The 18,442-nt window shown below is 39.4% G+C and overlaps 2 protein-coding genes across 5 annotated transcripts in view; one reads left to right on the top strand and one right to left on the bottom strand.

Annotated features, from left to right (window-relative positions):
* LOC143908348 (uncharacterized) overlaps positions 1–18,442 on the bottom strand; it is a 256,163-nt gene that overhangs the window by 223,559 nt on the left and 14,162 nt on the right. The window lies entirely within an intron of this gene.
* On the top strand, positions 5,731–13,719 carry LOC143908346 (uncharacterized). 4 transcript variants are annotated; one of them, XM_077425975.1, is made up of 10 exons: positions 5,731–7,889; positions 7,997–8,142; positions 8,235–8,449; positions 8,749–10,300; positions 10,401–10,645; positions 11,438–11,607; positions 11,694–11,861; positions 11,931–12,050; positions 12,366–12,449; positions 12,880–13,719. In XM_077425975.1, the coding sequence occupies exons 4-10, from the start codon at positions 10,283–10,285 to the stop codon at positions 13,140–13,142; spliced, it is 1,068 nt and encodes a 355-aa protein (XP_077282101.1). In that variant the 5' UTR covers positions 5,731–7,889; positions 7,997–8,142; positions 8,235–8,449; positions 8,749–10,282; the 3' UTR covers positions 13,143–13,719. The 4 variants fall into 4 exon arrangements, with proteins under 4 accessions (XP_077282101.1, XP_077282098.1, XP_077282099.1 ...); XM_077425972.1 differs by having other exon boundaries at positions 5,731–8,142; XM_077425973.1 differs by having other exon boundaries at positions 5,731–8,142; positions 8,556–10,300.

Genomic DNA, 18,442 nt, shown 5'->3' with positions numbered 1-18,442 from the left:
TTCCAGGCCGCATCCTTGGCCGCAAAGATGGCTCGGGCGAGGTCCTGGCGGGCAGTACGCCAAGCCTCTTCCGCCTCCTCTACACTCACGCCGCGTCTACCGGCGCGTGCCCGCCGGTATGTCCTCCCGTGACGGATGGAGGAGCGTCGCAGGCTCGCGATTTCCTCCGTCCACCAGTAGGCGGCGCGCCTGGGGGGGAGTCTTCGGACGCGGGGCATAGCCACGTCGCAGATCCGCGACATGTTTGTGACCAGACTGTCGGTCTCCGCGTCCACCTCCCCTATCTCTCCGGCGTCGACGCTCTCCTCACCCCATGTTTGTACCAGGATTGCGGCCTCCATCAAATCCTGGTCCAGCTTTTTGAGGGCCCATTTCCGCGTGGCTCTTTCCCTCGTATGGCGGGGGGCAAGCAGTTCCGGAGGGGCGGCTCGGACCGTCATCTATATGTGCAGATGATCGGAGAGACTCTCCCGGTCCGTGGCCACTCTCCACCCACTTATCTCACGAGCCGCCAGGGGGTTCGCCCACGACAAATCGATTATCGAGGTCCCCCGACGGCTCTCGTATGTGCTCTCCCGGCCCGTATTTAACAAACACAGGCCAAGACCCGCCGCCCACGCCTCAACTGCGCTGCCCCTCCAGTTGGTGGCCAAGGAACCCCACAACGCGGACTTCGCGTTGAAGTCCCCAGCCACCAGGACCCGGCCAGGAAGCTGACGTCGGACGCACGCATCCAGCTCATACAGCGCGCGTCCGAATCTGGTCCGATCCCATCTCGGGGGGGCATACACGCTCACCACGGAGATGAGCCCCCATTGCATCGCTACGAATCCCACTCCAGCTTCTAACTTTCTGCACGGAGGGGATTCCTTCAGGTTTCTCCACGTAATCGCGGTCAAACCCCCTTTATCTTGGGCCCAACATGGATGGGCTGTTGGGACCCTGTAAGGCTCCGCGATCACGCCAAGGCCACACCCGCTTTCCGCCATTGTGTGGATAAAAAGATCCTGTGCGGCGCGGGTGTGGTTCAAGTTGGCTTGTATTACTTTAAGGGGCATGACTTTAGGGGGACTACATATAGCCCGCCTCAGGCTCCTCTTGCCCTGCCTCCGTATCTATTACGTGGGCATCCTCCTCTGTTACGTCCATTCTTTCTGGACTCACTGTGGGCCCCATCTTTCCCACCTTGTCCTCCTTCGCCTTTTCCTTGGCGGCGATGGGTTTCCCCATCTTTTCCTGCCCCTTGGGGACCGTCACATTTAGTACGTTCCCCTTACTTTCGTAACCGGTAGCCCATTCAATCGAGGCTACTTTCGGCTTCGCTCCTTTCTTCTTCCCTCCTTCTTTAGCACCAGCTTCCTGTGTTTTGGGAGCCGGTTGTCCTCCCCTTTCCTTTGGGGGCGCGTTTATCCGTCCTCCCCCGGGACAGGCTTTGCCACCCACCTTATGGTCGGCCGGCCTGCCCTTACTTGCGCACACTGGGCAGTGCACTGGTGCCCCGCACCCGCGCGCCACGTGCCCTTGTCCTCCGCACCGGTAGCAAGCGCCGGTACGGTCCGCTTCGTTGCGACACACAGCCCTTGTGTGGCCCAACTCCAGGCATCGATAGCACTGGAGCGGACGCTTCGTGAGCACTTCTACCTTGGCTCGTGTCCACCCCAGCGCTACCCTGCCCTTCTTTGCTAATAGGTTAGCCGCTTTCACCGGGCACTTTACAACCGTCGTGCCCATACCTCTCGGGCCCAGATTTATCGGCCCCACAGTGATACCGCACGGATGGGTCCCGGTGGTCTCCGCCAACGTCCGTACCATCTCTTCTGCTGTCACTGATTCGTCGAAACCCGACAGCCGGACATCCGCCGTTATCATCGGGCGGGCCACCCTAACCCCCTCTTTTCCGATGAGCACCTCGTGCATCCTTGCTGCCAGTGCGTCCGCCTTTTCGGCGCTCCCTTGTCCCGACAGTTCGATGCACAGAGCACCCGTCGCTGTCCTCCTCGTATTTAAAGGCTTATCGATTCCCAAATCTATGGGATTGATTGCCTGCTTAACAGTCCTCATGTTCTCCGCATACGTTTCTTTAGGACACGTCAGTGTGATCGCGGAGGTCTTTGGTTCTCTCCTCCTTGGTTGCTTCTGTTGCTGCTGCTTGGTGGGAGCCGGAGCAGCAGTTTTCTTCTCCTGTCGCTGCCTTTCCTTTCTTGCAGCAGCTTTCTCCCTTCTCCCAATCACCTGCGACCATGTGTCCCCCTCCATCTGACTGGCCCTCTTCTGAGTTGATGAAAATGGGACCACGGCCATGTGGTTTTGTGTCCCAGCTCTTGGTACCTCCTTATTTGTTTCTTTGGTAGGGTTCTTCTTCGCGACCTTTTCGCGTTTCCCTCCTTTCTTGTTCTTCTTTCTTGTCCTCTGAGGGAGAGGTTCCTCCTCGCCCCTATTCTTTCCAGGAGCTTGTGGGAGTCTCTCTTGTACGGTCTTCAAGAGATTCTTTCCCATTGCATTTACCTCCTCATTGACACACTTGACTAACATTTCGGCCAGGCGTGTCTGTATGCCAGCTAAGGTCATTTTTGGTTCCTCCTCGTATACTGCTGCCAGCGCTGCTGTCGGGGGCACTTCAGGGTCTAGCGTCATCCGCTTTCCCTGTATCGAGGGGCGAATTGCCGCCGGCATGCCCTCCATCTCTATTTCCCTCCTGATCTCATCCTTCCTTGTTACCGTCGTTTCCTCCTCTCCGACGATTTCCATTTCTTCCATTCCTTGGCGTTGGGTGTCCTTGTCGGGCCCGTTCTTGCCCCTTCCCTTCTCCCTCCTGGAAGGCCCGTTGTCCTCCTCTTCCGAGGAGGGAAATTGATTGACCTTCTTCCTTTTGGCTCCTCTATTCTCCTTGCCTTCATCTTGTACCTCTGTCTTCCCTTGGACCGCCTCTTGTAGGCGGCTCATTTGCTCCTTTTGTTCTTCGAGCTCCCGTCTCAGCGCTTCGTGTTGGAGCTCGAGTTGCCTCAAGCTCTTAATTTCATTCTCCTGCTCCGCGTTCTTTTGACGGAGCCTATCCAACTCGGCGTCCCTCTCATGCGGTTTCAGTCCACTGTCTTTTCTTTGCAGTAAGTATGATACCGCGACTTTCACTGTTGCTGCCGATCTATTTAGCATCCCTTTATAAGGTCCTTGCAGGTTTTTGGATTTTTGAGCAACCATATCGACGTTGTTGACAGCTTCCAGTATCCTCGATGGGAGTGTCTCCGTCGGTGCGTTGCTCAGCTCCTCTTCCATTTCCTTTTCGATCACCCTTCTGTTATTTGATAGGGAATTCGGTGCCATTCCCGCGCGCAGAGCCCTCAGTATCTCCGCTTCAGCCAGCAGTGCATCTTTGGCCTTGTTCAGGCGTTTAATATACTGCTCGCCTGTCTCCGCCTTTCTACCCCGTCCTTTCTCCTCTTTGTCCATCCCTACTTGTGGGTAGTTTTCTCCCAATATCTCAGCGAGCTTTTCCTGGGTATCACCCAGAACAGCTCTGGTTTTTACCTCTGGGAATTTCTGTCTTTCGGCTTGTGGCGCCTGTTCGATATAAGAGGCGACGAAGGTTACTTTGTCCTCATCGGATCCCGACCCTCTGTCATCCTCTTCCCTCTTCTTCTTCTCCTTCTCCTGGGATGGCGATGACAATTCCTCATCGTCGTCATCCTCCTCTTGGGTAAGCTGACCGTATTTTTCCCTTGACCTTGACCTTGATCTTGACCTCGGTCCCTTTCTCCTTAGCCTCTCACGGCTAAGTCTCTCCATTTCCCTCATCTGCTTGACACTCTTGACATCTGCCGCGCCTGAGCCCGGGATGGCAAAGTTGCTCCTCGTTGCGCTCATTGCGCTCGCCTCTGTTATATTATCGAGCCCATCGTTTGTTGACGACGGAGGGAAACTGGGACTGTATTCCCCCTCCGCCGGGTCCTGGGGGTCCGAATCCCCTGAGCCGGTAAACGTTTTATCCTTAGAGAACATTTCCCATAAGTTTTTCGTTGGTTTATTTTCGGGGTGTCCTTCCCCTAGGCTGGTTGGCTTCTCCTGCCTCACGAGCCCAGCCTGCCCGAGCCCTCGGGTATCCCCGGGCTCGCCACACCCGTATCGAGAGCGCCCCCCGAAGGCCCCTAGGGACCCCCAGAGACCGCCCCCGACCCCTGAGGCACCGCCCGCCGATTGACGCCGACGCGAGCACCTCGCCACCCCCGCCCGCGCGCAACGGGGGGTGGCCGGCCGAGAAACCTCGATCCCAGCCCCGGCCGAAGCAAGCTCGATCCCGGTCCCCGCCACGCACGAAACGGGAACACCGGAGCACCCACGCCACCGCCGACTTAACGGGCTCCGTACTCGTCACCGGCCCATACGTCCGGTGACACCCGCCGGTCCCGACCTGAGAATATGTCCCAGCGGCCCGACGGGTCTCCCACCCAGGCAGCCCGACCCCGGCCTCCGAATACGTCGGAGCGGCTCGGGACTGCCCTCCGCACCAGGGGAACCGTGGGATCACATCCCTGGTGTGCAATCCCCTGATGCGGGCCTACCCCCCACCCAACCCAGCACCACGTACTGGGCGGATGAGAGGCGGTTATCTCCTCTCCTAGGAGAGGGGATCTTCGTACTCCCATTGGAAGGGCGATCCAGACCCGCAGCGCAACAGCCCAGGTTGCCCCGGACTGCCGCGCTCCCGCCAAGGCGGGGCGCAGGCCTTTTGACCCCCCGACCAAGGGAGCACGGTCGACTCTACCCCACCCCGAAAGAGGGAAAAAGACCCCAGGCCATACACCCTGCCGGAGCACCGGCGTGCAATAGGTGCATGGCCCAACCCCGGGAGTGGGGTGACGTGGGGCGGGAAGAATCCCACCACCCTCCGGGCCGGACGGCAGCCGGACCGGGCCATTGCCCGAGAGATCCGACGACCGCCATCGGCCCAGAGGGAGGCAGGGTATCACCCATCCCACCTCTCTCCCCATGGAACCAGTCTCCCCCCCGAGCCTGCCGGAGCACCGGCGTGCAATGGCCGAGAGGGAGCCCCCCAATCCCCGTGGTTTTTTGTCGAGGTTTTCCTTCCTCTAGGCCGGTGGGAGAAGTGGAAACCTCTCCCTCACGGTCCCGGCCGACCGGGCGTTTGAAGTCGGGGTCGCCTTCCCTTACCGACGCTTTTGAGTCAGGGAATTTCTTCCCTGACAGAGGCGCCGGACCCTCTTGTGCCCCCAAACCCTGACCAGCCAGATCCTGACCAGTCAAGGTCCGGAGGCACGGCATGCTCTTAGACCCTGTACCTCCTCACCAAGACCTCCCTCCAGTTTGACTGAAGGTACTGTCTCAGTGGATCATTGGTACAAGGAGCCTTCTCACCACGTCAAGGTGGCACGCCACGAGAGGGAGTATTTATTTAACCCTTTAAGAAAACACTCTTTTTTTCATTCACGGAGAACACTGGGTCAATCTGACCCTACATACACACTTTGATCGTCCACCATTTTAAATTGACGAGTGCGATTAGCTTGAAAAAATTCCCAGATGTACTTGGAACATTGTTAAATAAATTGATATAAATAAAAAGTGTTATTGGAATTATTTACATATTTTAAAAAATTCAAAAAGAATTTTAAAAAATTTGTTTTTTTTTAATTTTTTTAAATATGTAAATAATTTCAACGGCACTTTTTATTTATTTCAATTGATTAACAATGTTCCAAGTACATCTGGGAATTTTTTCAAGTTGATCGCACTCGTCAATTTAAAATGGTGGACGATCAAAGTGTGTGTGTAGGGTCAGATTGACCCAGTGTGTTCTTTTGAAAAAAAAAAAAGTTTTTTTACAAAAAAAAATTTATTTTTTTATGTTTAATATTTTTGGCTAAAATGTTTTCTGGCAAAAAAAAAGAAAAAAAGGTTAAATAGACCCTGTGTGTTCTCGAAGGGTTAAATAAAAACATTTTACAGTTTTGCAAATATAGAACTCATGATTTTATCAAAAGAAAATCTTGTAGTAAGAACTCTATTACGTAAAAATTATGTGTTATATACAATTTTAATGATTAAAGCGGATTTAATCCGATTCACATAGCTACTTTCCCCAATTTAAATGGATTAAGCGCAGATACGATTAAAACCGATTGAGTAGAATTCAGATGAATCCGGAAATATCGTATTAAATCCGATTCCGGTGTTGTATTAAAATTTCACGATTGATGCGGATTCAATACGATTCATGTGGTCATTTTATTTACCCGATTAAAATGGATTAGTATTAATACAATTGAAACCGATTCAGTCGGATTCGGATAAATCCGGAAATATTGCATTAAATCCGATTACGGTGTTGTATTAAAATTTTACGATTGATGCGAATTCAATACGATGCATGTGGTCACTTTATTCACCTGATTAAAATGGATTGGCATTAATACGATTAAAACCGATTCAGTCGGATTTAGATGAATCCGGAAATATCGCATTAAATCCGATTTTGGTGTTGTATTAAAATTTTACGATTGATGCGGATTCAACACGATTCATGTGCTCACTTTATTCATCCGATTAAAATGGATGTACATTAATACGATTGAAACTAATAACGAGGGATTCAGATCAATCCGGAAATGCCGAATTAAATACGATTCCGATTGATTTGTTATTAGAACCGATTCACTTCCAATCGGGCATCCGATTAACCGGATTTAAAATGCATTCATTCCGATTCAATTTCACCAAATTTAATACGGAACCAATCGGATTTAATCGGTCATTTTTAGCAGGGATTGCACAAAGAATTTTTAACTACAGACACTCTAGAGCTAGACGCACAATTGAAACTGCCTTCGGCATTCTAGCAAATCGGTGGCAAATATTCCATAAATATATTTGTATGCTGCCAAAAACAGCAGACAAAGTAACGTTGGCATCAGTATGTCTACACAACTATTTGATGTATGAAGAGCAAAAGGATGGTGCTAACCCAGCAAACGAAAAAAGATTGAAAAGAATTAAAACAGGATTGCCAGGAATTCAATTAAGGACTTTCCGAATTCCATTCTGTCCAAAAAAGGAATTGAAATAGTTTCAATATCATGGAATTCCTTATTTTGGAAAGAATTTGTCTTTTTTGAATCCCATCCAATTCCAACACAAAAATATTATACCACTGAATGCCAGGTTAGGGATTGGAAAGTTTCGTGATGAATTCCATTGAATACCATTGATTCCGTTAACGAAATGAATACCACTGAATGCCAGGTTAGGGATTGGAAAGTTTCTTGATGAACTCCATTGAATACCATTGATTCCGTTAACGAAATGAATACCATTGAACGCCAAACTAGGAATTAAAAATTTCCGTATTGAATTCCATTGAATTTCGTCTATTCTGACAATAAAATGAATACCATTGAATGCCAGGATAGGGATTAAAAAGTGTCCGTGTTGAACTTTGTGGCGGTACGCGCCAATAATAGTACACGCCCGCGCGGTATCTGCATTACCGGCAATTCGCGTCGACGCCGCTAGGCGTCGCATCGCCGGGGCATCTTCTCGAGTTCAAAGTTTCGTCTCGACCGCTATGTAAAGGGACCCCCTACGGTGCCTGACAGATCTTACAAATCTCATTTTCGGGCTAATTGCCCGTCGGCAGTAGTGCGTGTAATGCCCTTAGGCATACACAAAAGCTTACCGACGAACAACGGCGCTTGGTCGCCCAACGGAGGCGCGAGACGTTTCCTAAACTATCTAATGCCATGCAATTCCATAACCTTTACGGATTCCATAGGAGTGGATGGAATTTAAAATTTCTTTTTTGGATTCCATGGGATTGGACCATCTCATTTCGAATCCCATCTAATTTCATCTAATTCCGCCAAAAAAGGGATTCAAAGGTATTAAAAAATTTTAATATCTTTTAATCCTTTTGCGTTTGCTGGGAAAGCATATAGTCGAGAAATTGATGGAACCGATACATGTTGGTCCCCTGTAATGGTTGAAGATGAGCAAGCAAATACACCAGCAGTCACTCAACGAGATATTTTATGTGATTATTTCGTTTCTCCGGTTGGAGAAGTAAACTTCCAATATGACTATATAACTAGAGGTACTTACGGTGAATAAAATTCATCAGGATCAATATCAAAGGTATATTATCTGAAGTACATATCGTGGTTTATAACTACACTAAAATTAAAATTACTATATATACAAACACTTATAATTAACAATTTTTGCAGGTTTAGATTGATATTTTAATCCAAAATTAATCTCGGGTACAATAATTCCAGTAATTCTTGTGACAGTGATGTCTGAAACAAAGAAATGTAGAACTGTGATTATAATTAAATATATATAGAATGCTATGGATATTTGAATATAAAGAAAAAAGAAGGATGAATTTTTAATTGTACCAACTAATAATTCCATAAGTGCTACTTTAGATACAGACCAGGTAAATTAAAAATTGTAAATAAAAGAGGAAGAGAGAGCGAGAAAACGTAAACACAGAGATATCTTGGCAATGTATTATATTTATAATCTTCATATTTTCTTTATAGCTGTATGTAAAAGTACTGTAATGATCAGTCTTGATTTTAAAGAGAATCGTATTTGGCTGAATATAAAATATCATTTACAAATAAATTAATAAATATAAGTAGTATTTTAGTTTTAATTTAGTTTTTAATAAAAGATAATGAAGATAATGTATTCAATTTTTGTAACAATAAATTTTTAATTGATTGTACGCAGGACTGACAACAAAGAAGACATCTTCAATGAACTTGATCAAAAATATCTTGTCATTATCGAACGCAAATATTAATAACTTCTGGCATGTGGAGAATTTTACACCGAGAGTTATACACCGAAGAAATTACCAAATATTTATATTTTTTGTTTTTTTAAATACACAATTATGTTAATATGCATAAGCTTTTATTGAAAAATATACTTTATATCACAGTTTTGTTATAAAGCTAAACTTAAAAAGTATATACTTTTATATAAAAAAAATGTATATTTTACATACTTATTGTATAGTAAAAACTAAATTTGGAACATTTTTATAACAAAACAAAATTTTCGCACTCGTTTATATATAGTAGTATTTATCGTATGAACATTTATATTTTTTTAATAAAAACTTAAAAACCGTCTTTGGTTACAATTGAACATAAAATAATTAAGAAAAAAACTATACTTTTGGATATAATAAAAATGTAACATACAACAAAACGAATTTAGTTTGAAAGACGTTAATATCTGGAAAAATGAAAAATCTGATTACATTAATTGCTCCAGTGGTGCTGTCAAAACATGAAATATTTTGTTTCGCCTTATATTGCGTTCCGGATCTTGCATGTTTTGTAGAGTGAGAACAATAAATTGTGCAAAAGCTTGGTCTGCAGATGTAGAACCAACGTCTTCAGTTTTTGAATTAGTCGTTAAGTGCTTAGCAATATTAATAGCTGCATCAGTTAAGCGAGAAACGTCATTATTATCACAATTTTTTTTCAAAGTAGCACACTTAAATATTTTGGATGGTGTTTCATTGCACCCAGGCAAACAATTTTCGATATCATCTTGGCTTGAAAGTTCTTTATAATTTCTTTTATTCTGTGTACTTTCTGCGTAATTTGTTTCTGATGGACATTCAACTACATTCTTATTAGATGAAAAAGCAGACATTCTTCCATCATTTCCTCTCATGTTCGTTAAAGTTCTATAACAAATTAAAGAAAATTAAATCAATTAGAGAAATAGTATTAATTTTGCTACTTCTACATAACAGATTTCACACACACATACACACACACACACACACACACACACACACACACACACACACACACACACACACATTAATATAAAAGATAGTAACCGTCTTCTTTGAATGTATACATCTAGAAAAGACAATTCAGATAAAAGTGTAGATTTTCTTGCAATACAAGCTGCACTCCCACTTTTTAAATCTTGTTCTTTTTTTAATTTTGAATATTTCTCTCTCAGGCCCGAATTCATAGTCGTTTCTCAAATCTTAAATCTCGTTTCCAATCTCAAATTTCAGTTTTCAGCTCTCGAATCTTCAACCTCAAATTTCAGTGCTAGTGGCTAATCATTAAATTCAGTCCTTCATGACTAAGCGAGAGTGGAGACACCTGAGTATTAAAATCTCAAATAATTTTGAAAAGTTGAAGATCATAGCTGCAAAAGTATTCACAATCATTCGCGATAAATCTTTAATTATCTTTAATTATCTTGGCTGTCGTACCTGATTGGTATAATGGAGATTTATAATAAGGTATAAACAATGATACATAACCTTCAATCAAAGAATATAGATTTCTTTGCTTTGATTCTAATTTTATAGATTGTAATAATTAATAAAATTTATACTTTAGGTAAACGAATTAGCGAAAAAGTCTACGCCAAAATTTACGGACACTGAAAAAATATTATTATTGTCAATTATTGAAGATGTGAAAGAAATTGTGGAGAGTCCAAAAACTGACGGCCCAAGAGTAGAGAAAAAGAAGGCAATTTGGGAACTTATTACAGAACAATATGCAAATAGTGCATTAAACAGTGGCTTTTCTGTAAGGACAGAAGCACAATTAAAGAGATGCTGGACTAATTTAAAATATAGGTATTTTATAAATTTATTATATCTATATATGGAGGAGTAAAAAGCAGAGTATGGTGTAAGTCAAATTTTTAAAATTATTAACTCGTGTGCATAGATGCAATCTATACAATATATAAATTGCGTCTATGCACACGAGTCAATATTTTAAAAAATTTGACTTATATCACTATATGGCTTTTATCCCTCCATATGTAGATAGGTTAATAAGAATACATGACGCATGAATGAATTAATCACATAAACAATACTTATGCTGGGTCTACAATGCGAGTTTCAGAGTCACAGGAACGGTCGAAAGAAATTGATCACTATGATTGGTCGTTTTCTTTCTTACGAACATTCTTGCGACTGTGAGACTCGCATTGTAGACCCAGCATTATTTTGTGCAACTTTTTCATTAGATATATTGTAAAGAATTGATTCAAAATTATCTCTATAAAATTTATTTTGAGTAAATTTATTATAATAATATTTTTAAAATAAATATATTAAAGCATCCCTTGGGTTTTACTTTTCAATATGTTAAAAATAAAATAAATATTTTTATTTTTCAACAAATTTTTAAAATTTTATAACTTTAATATTATATATAATTCAATATTATATGGACGGGTAAGAGCCATAGTGATGTAAGTCAAATTTTTTAAGATATTGGTTCATGTGCATAGATGCAATCTATACAATATATAAATTGCATCTACACACTAAAGGCAATATTTTTAAAAATTTGATTTACGCCACTATGACTTTTACCCCTCCATATATACTATATGAAACATTTTTACATAATAGATGTAGACGATCAGATTCAGTAAGGAAACAGCATCAGTTAAAAACTGGTGGTGGTCCACCAATAGTGATTGATGATGATGAAGAAGACATACATGAAAGAGTTCGCAGTGTTGTTCCAACAATTGATTTTACGTTAAAAAATCAATGGGATAGTACAAGTGAAATCGAAAGTAATATTATTTTTCTTTTTCTATTTAATTGCTATTTTTTACTAGTGCATTTTTTATAAATTTGAAAAAAATATGATGGTGATTAGGAAACATGGAAGACATCCAAGATACATTTAAAGAAGAAGAAATAGGAAATAAGGCAGATCTTGACAAATATGAAAGAGAAAACTATTCTGAAAGTAGTAATGAAAATGATCATGTACCTTGTTATCTTGCTGGTGATTTGAGTGCCAATGCTGGTTTAAATGAAAAAGGTATATTCCTTTTTAAGTATGAACTATGATTATTAAAAAAGAAAATTTTTATTTATAAAATATATGCAGTTTCAAAGGAAATCTTGTTAAACAAATGTTTAACCATAAATAGTGCCAAGAGTACTATTACAAAAATATCAGAAAGCGACAGTTCCTTGAACAGACATTCTTCTAAGTCCAGTACAGCTGGTAAGTGTGTATACCCAGATAGCACAACTGATCTTTATGAAGTCATAAAAATCAGATACAGATCTTTTTGAATTCATAAAGATCAGTTGTGCTATCTAAGCTGGGTATTATATATGCATGAACAGATCGCGTAATTTTGTGGCATTCATGCATGTGCGTAATTTTATGAAAATATTTTGTATTAGAAATTTGATACGAGTCTATTCTATTTTTTGAAAAATGATAACGGTCAAAATGATATTAATTTTGTTTCAAAATGATAAATTTCGTACTAATAATATTGCAACATTTGTATTTTACTTTTTACTATTGTAGGAAGTAGTATACAACGAAAGTCTATGAATGTTCTTCAAAATATTTTACCAAAAAATGATGAGAATCGACTTAATAAGTGTAAAGGTATGAATTATCATATCACTCTTTTAAGTGCCCGTCTACAATAGGTGTTTTAAGTCCTAAACCTTAAGAAATTGTTCAATCACAGTTAAATTTGAGGAGAATAATTGATTGTGATTGGTCCATTTCTTAAGACTTTAGGGCTTAAAACACCTATTGTAGATAGGGACTAATGAAACTTAATAACAACTCAAAAATCTTTTTTTTTTTTAAGAACATTTATTTAACAGGAAAAAATATTTATAAAATTTAATACTTTTTTAAAATTGTATTATTTTATTTTAATAATTTAACTTATCCTATCTTTCAATGATTAATGTGTTTCTGTGAGAAATTTTCTACACAAATTTTATTTAAAAATTGAGTTAATATTTTTTCTCTAATTATTATTTCATTTATATAGAATTTATCTTTTTTTTTATTTTTATAAAAGATTATGCAGAACCTTCGAATAAAAAGAGGAAATATCCGACTGGTTTAGAAATTGAGCAAGATTTGAGAATACAGAAATTAGAAGAGTCAACGAAGCAGCAGTCAGAGCTGCATATAGAAAAGCTAAGAATTATTCGAAAGGAATGCGAATATTGGGATAAAATGAGAGCTGCTGCAGAATTGGAAATGCAAGCAATGCAAGCACAACTTAAATATTGGACAGCAAAGTATACTGCAATTGAAAGTGATATATTAGATATATAAGTCATTAACGAAATTGATTCAGTTGATTAATAATATTAAGAAGCAATCATATCTACTAATCTTTTACATGACAATGAATGAGTGTTATAGAAAGAACAAAAGATCTTTTTTTCTGTCTTTCTAATACAAAATGTTTTATTTGTCATGTTACATTTTATTTTTCGAGATAAACAAAACCGTATTCTTTTTTTCATGTAATAAGTACTTTTTAAGAAAGTAATATATAAAAATATTAAATTATTTTGTTTATTTATGTTAATTTTTGTTTATTTATGTTAAAAATGTTTATTTTATTTTATTTTATTTCATATTTATTAACAAAATTGATTTAATTGATTAATAACATTATAAGACAATATTCACTAATTTTTTACATAACAATGACTATGTTTACACGACTCGATTTACGCTGATGTTAACATTGGCGTAAATCAGGCCATATAAACGTAGTCAGTGATTGAGTGTTATAGAAAGAACAAAATATCTTTTTCTCTGCTTTTTTAGTATAAAATGTTGTATTTGTCATGTTACATTACTTTTTGAGATAAACAAAAATCATATTTCTTTATGCAATAAGTATTTTTTAAGAAAGTAATACATTTATATAAAATTGTAATTAATCATTTTTGTTTTATGTTAAAAATGTTTATTTTATTTTCATACTTCTCAATAAATGATTAATATTTTGGATAAATAAAAATTATAAATTACAATAACAAATTGTTATTTTATTTAATCACCATGTTTTACAAATATTTTTATAAAAATATTTTTGAAAATCTTATTAAAATAACAAACAATTTATATAATGATTATATATTAATGCATTAATCACATATTTCAATAAAATAATTATCTTGAGAAGTGTCGAATAATGAAGTGCAATCGATAATCTAATCCATTCATATTACGAGGAGGATCAGCATCTAAATATATTGCATTCTCTGGTTCTACTTCAACGAAAACATTTTTATTTGGACAATTAATGTGGATGTGCAAGTTCCACAGAACTGCTGTAGCACAAATGATAGCAATGGAAGTATCTAACTTGTTTAAAAGTCCCCTTTTTAAACAAGAAAATTTTCTTTTCCACCGACCAAATGTCCTTTCTATAAGATTTCTTGTTTTTTTTATGACTTTTGTTATAATTACGTTCTGCTTGGTTAAGTGGTCGTAAAACAGGTGTAAGTAAATATGGTTGACAACTATATCCATTATCACCCAAAAGCAGACCTACAAAATAAAAAAATTAAGTGATAATTACATTCATATTTTACGTAACTTTACCCTATTTAAAATAATAGATTACATTGAAATTGAATGTAATATAATGTAATCTGATCATATTGTATCTATTATTTTAAACAGCATACAGTTTTACTTTTCTTTAAAATGTTTTTGTTTTATATTTATACCTTTTATCCTGTTCTCCATGAAAAACAGTTTTAAGGCACTGCGATCAAAGCAAGTGCTGTCATGAGTGCTTCCTGGATGTCGAACATCAATATACAAAATTTCTCCTCTTGGTCCTGCAGCAGCCTAAACACATAAAAAAATATATACAGTGCACAATATTTTTCGTTGCAATTTAAATAATTGTATAAAATTACCAAAATATTTAAAGAAAATGAGCCTTTTCTACTGCGAAAAATTTCTCCAATTTCTTTGTCAGGATTGGCAATTTTAATCAGGGTCCCATCAATGCAAGCAGCAACGTTTGGGAATTCAGCTATTTCATAAAATGTTCTGATGTTGCTTCGTTGATCTTCTAGAGTTTTAGGGAATTGTACATATTCATGAAGTTTCTCTGCAAATGCTATTGACACTGCTTTAATACATCTGCATACAGTGGGTTGCGAGAAACCTCTTAAGTCACCTGTAACAGCCTGATATTTATAATTTCATTAAGAATTACTTTAAATCTAATAAAAATTTAATTAATGCTTGTTTTAATATTTATTTTATTTATTTGATAGTTGCCAGTGGCATATATAAAATCGGAGAGCCATAAGAAGTTGTAAAACAGGTGGTACTGGTAAACCTCTGTTACTATCTTTTGCTAAGTTGCCTTCAATAATTGGCAATATATAATACATAATTGCTTCTCTTTACTAAATTTGAAACGTTTTTTGAATGCTTCCTTATATAAGAATTCAAAAGGATTTGAGTGATCTCGAATATAACGCTTAGGTATTTTTGTATGTGCAACTTCTGCCATATCCATAAATTCCAAAAAGTCATCTAAATCTTCCATGTTAATCTGATAATCCATAAAAAATAAGAAAATTAATAATAAAAACTCTTACTAAATAATTTTTGTATGTAGTCATTATTACTATTACAGTTGTTAAAAATTTTAATATATACAATAATTCTACTATTAACTTTTTAATTATCTAAAAAAAATTTATACATGCATAAAATATTTGATTTAGAACTAAATTAATCAAAATGATAAGTTTACAAAAATAAATTGTATTGCTTTTTCAATATTGAAAGATTAATATTATTACAGTTAGTTGTGTGAGTATTATGATATAAAACTTAATATGATGTAAAATTTATAATCACTTACTAATGATGATTTTTTATTAACACAAATAATTTTTTTAAATTAAACTCTTGCTTAAACAACAGACGAGGTTAAGGTTAAAGACGAGCTTAACTTCTGTCTCTTCTCTCTATAGTACACTTTATCACAAACAGCCAGGTGTCTTTACCTTCGCTTAGTCATGATAAGGACCAAGTTTGATGATTAGCCACTAGCACTGAAATTTGAGGTTGAAGATTCGAGAGCTGAAAACTGAAATTTGAGATTGGAAACGAGATTTAAGATTTGAGAAACGACTATGAATTCGGATATAGCCTTACTCGAAAGCAAGGCCTGACCGAATAACTCGTTAAACTTGTCAGATGGAGAGTTAAAAAGCCTCAAAATTTTTAGGATAACATATCGGATATTCCCTCTGAGGAACATGATTCACATATTCCTGGAAGGAAAACAAATGCCTCAGAAAAGGGGTTACTCATACGCTTCCCGTGTAGGATGGGACGAATATCATTTAAGTATGTCAATTTTTCAATGAGAGGGTGTGTTGCATTGGACCAAGCTCTAAAAAAAAAGCCCAAAGCTAAGTATTTGAGCCTGCAAAAGAGAGAGGGTTCTTGAAGTTCTGCAATCATAACATTAAGGGAGGTGGAGCCCCTGTATCCCATAACGAGTCTAATCGCCCTCATCTAGATCTTGTCCAACTTTGTAGATAAGTCCTAGAAACAGAGTCCATAAGAAAACCCGCATATTCAAGTCTAGAGCGGACCAAGGCGCTATATACTTTTCTTAGGACCCATGGATCGGAACCCCACCATTTCCTACCTAAGCATTTAAGAGTTCTAATTGAGTTGGCACACTTTTCCAATTTCAACATGTGAAATTTCCAATTTAGGTTCTTATGAAAAGTGACTCCCAAGAAAGATATTACCTCATAAGGGTAAATAATTACACCCGAAACATTCAGAGGAGTATTGATCTTCGTTCTAATCTTACTGAAAACGCAAAATTGAGTCTTTAGCGGAGATAGTACCAATCCAATTTCCTTCAGTTCTCTCTCAATTTGTCTAATGGCACGTTCCAGATTTCTGACACCGATTGTCACCGATGGGGAGGATGAGTAGAGGCAAATATCGTCCGCGTATTGAAGTATGTGCACATCGTTCTGTATCAACCTTTCTATATGACTAACATATAGAGTGTATAATATGGGGCTCATAACGCTACCCTGCGGAAGACCTTGATAGGCAAATCTTTTTTCATCCACCTCATGGAAACAGCATGAAACCTTCCTAAAAGAGACAAAATTATAAATAAATGCCTTACTAAGGGGGGGAAGGCCAAGAGAGGCCAATTTATCAATAAGCATATCCGGGAGAATCGAATCATAAGCTGATTTTACATTAAAAAACTCAGCGGGAATAGCTCTCTTCTCCTCAAACCCTATCAAGATATCAGTATATAAAATTGTCAAATTATCTAGGCAGCTTCTTTGTCTCCTAAACCCGAACTGCGAATCCGGAATGAGCTTGTTAATCTCTAGCCACCAAAGAAGCCTGTTAGTCACTAACCTCTCCATGACCTTACATAGACACGATGAGGGTGATATAGGTCTGAACTTAATATTGGAACCTTGCTTCGGGATAAAAAAGACCAGATAGTCCCTCCATTCTTCGGGAAAACTGCCTTCCTCATAAAGAAAATTGTAGATTTTAAGAAGAAAAGACCAGCCTAAAGGGAAGAAATTCTTAATAATCCTGTAATCAATACCATCTAGTCCAGGACTAGACCCAATGTTCACCGACTCCAAAGCCCAGTCAAGCTCTTCTGGAAGAAAAGGTAAGTCCATAAAGGGGTCAGTCCCCGAAGAATTAAAGGAACTGATGGGGGGGCGGGGGAACCCACGGGGAAAAAGGTCGTCAATTTGATTACGGACACTCTCAATTTTTTCAACTGGAACGGCTTTACCCGTCTCCGTTCGATTCCATCTAGAATCAAATCTCTTCATAGTGTCCCAAACTATTTTAGGATTCGTATCCCTTCTAAGAGATTCTGCAAATTTCTTAAAACCTTCAAGTTTAATACTTTTTAAACCCTTCCTTGTCACAGTACATTGATTCCTGTAAGATTTGAAATCCGAAGCCCTACCTGTTTCCAGAAAAGTTTGTAATTTTGCTTTTCTCTCGGCTACTAGAGCGTCACACTCCTTAGTCCTCCAAATACAAGGAGGATAAGGGGGAGAAGAAGAAGGAGGGTTGCGAGGATCTCCCGGGGAAGCCTCCACCAAAGCCTTTTCCACAATCGCCAAAAATGATGAATATAAAACTGTAGGACTAGGTTGTTCTGATGACATTAAGAGTCTAAGATCCTTATCCATAACTGAACTAAAACATTTCCAATCCGTGTACTTATTATATAGCCTAATACGCTTACGTGGGGAAAAAGAGGGACCTTTACTCACCGAAAACGTAATCAAAACCGGGAAATGATCCGACCCCCAGGCATCGTTCAGCGTCTGACATCTAAATTTGGGAGCAATGGAAGCATGACATAAAACTAAATCTATGATTGAGGGGCCGCACGAGGCGTTACCCAGAAAGGACGGGGCACCATCGCTTAATAGAACGAGTTCTGTATCCTCGATCGCCAATGACAACGATCTACCCGACTGACAGAGGAAGGAGGATCCCCACGCCGGACTATGCGAGTTAAAGTCGCCTACAAACATGCATCTATTAGTTCCACCATTAGA

The sequence above is a fragment of the Temnothorax americanus genome, unplaced genomic scaffold, assembly GCF_048541705.1.
Source record: "Temnothorax americanus isolate GAGA-0224 unplaced genomic scaffold, ASM4854170v1 Scaffold92, whole genome shotgun sequence".
Taxonomy (NCBI): Eukaryota; Metazoa; Arthropoda; class Insecta; order Hymenoptera; family Formicidae; genus Temnothorax; species Temnothorax americanus.
Note: the sequence above shows the minus strand (reverse complement) of the source record. Positions and strands in the feature narration are given on the sequence as shown.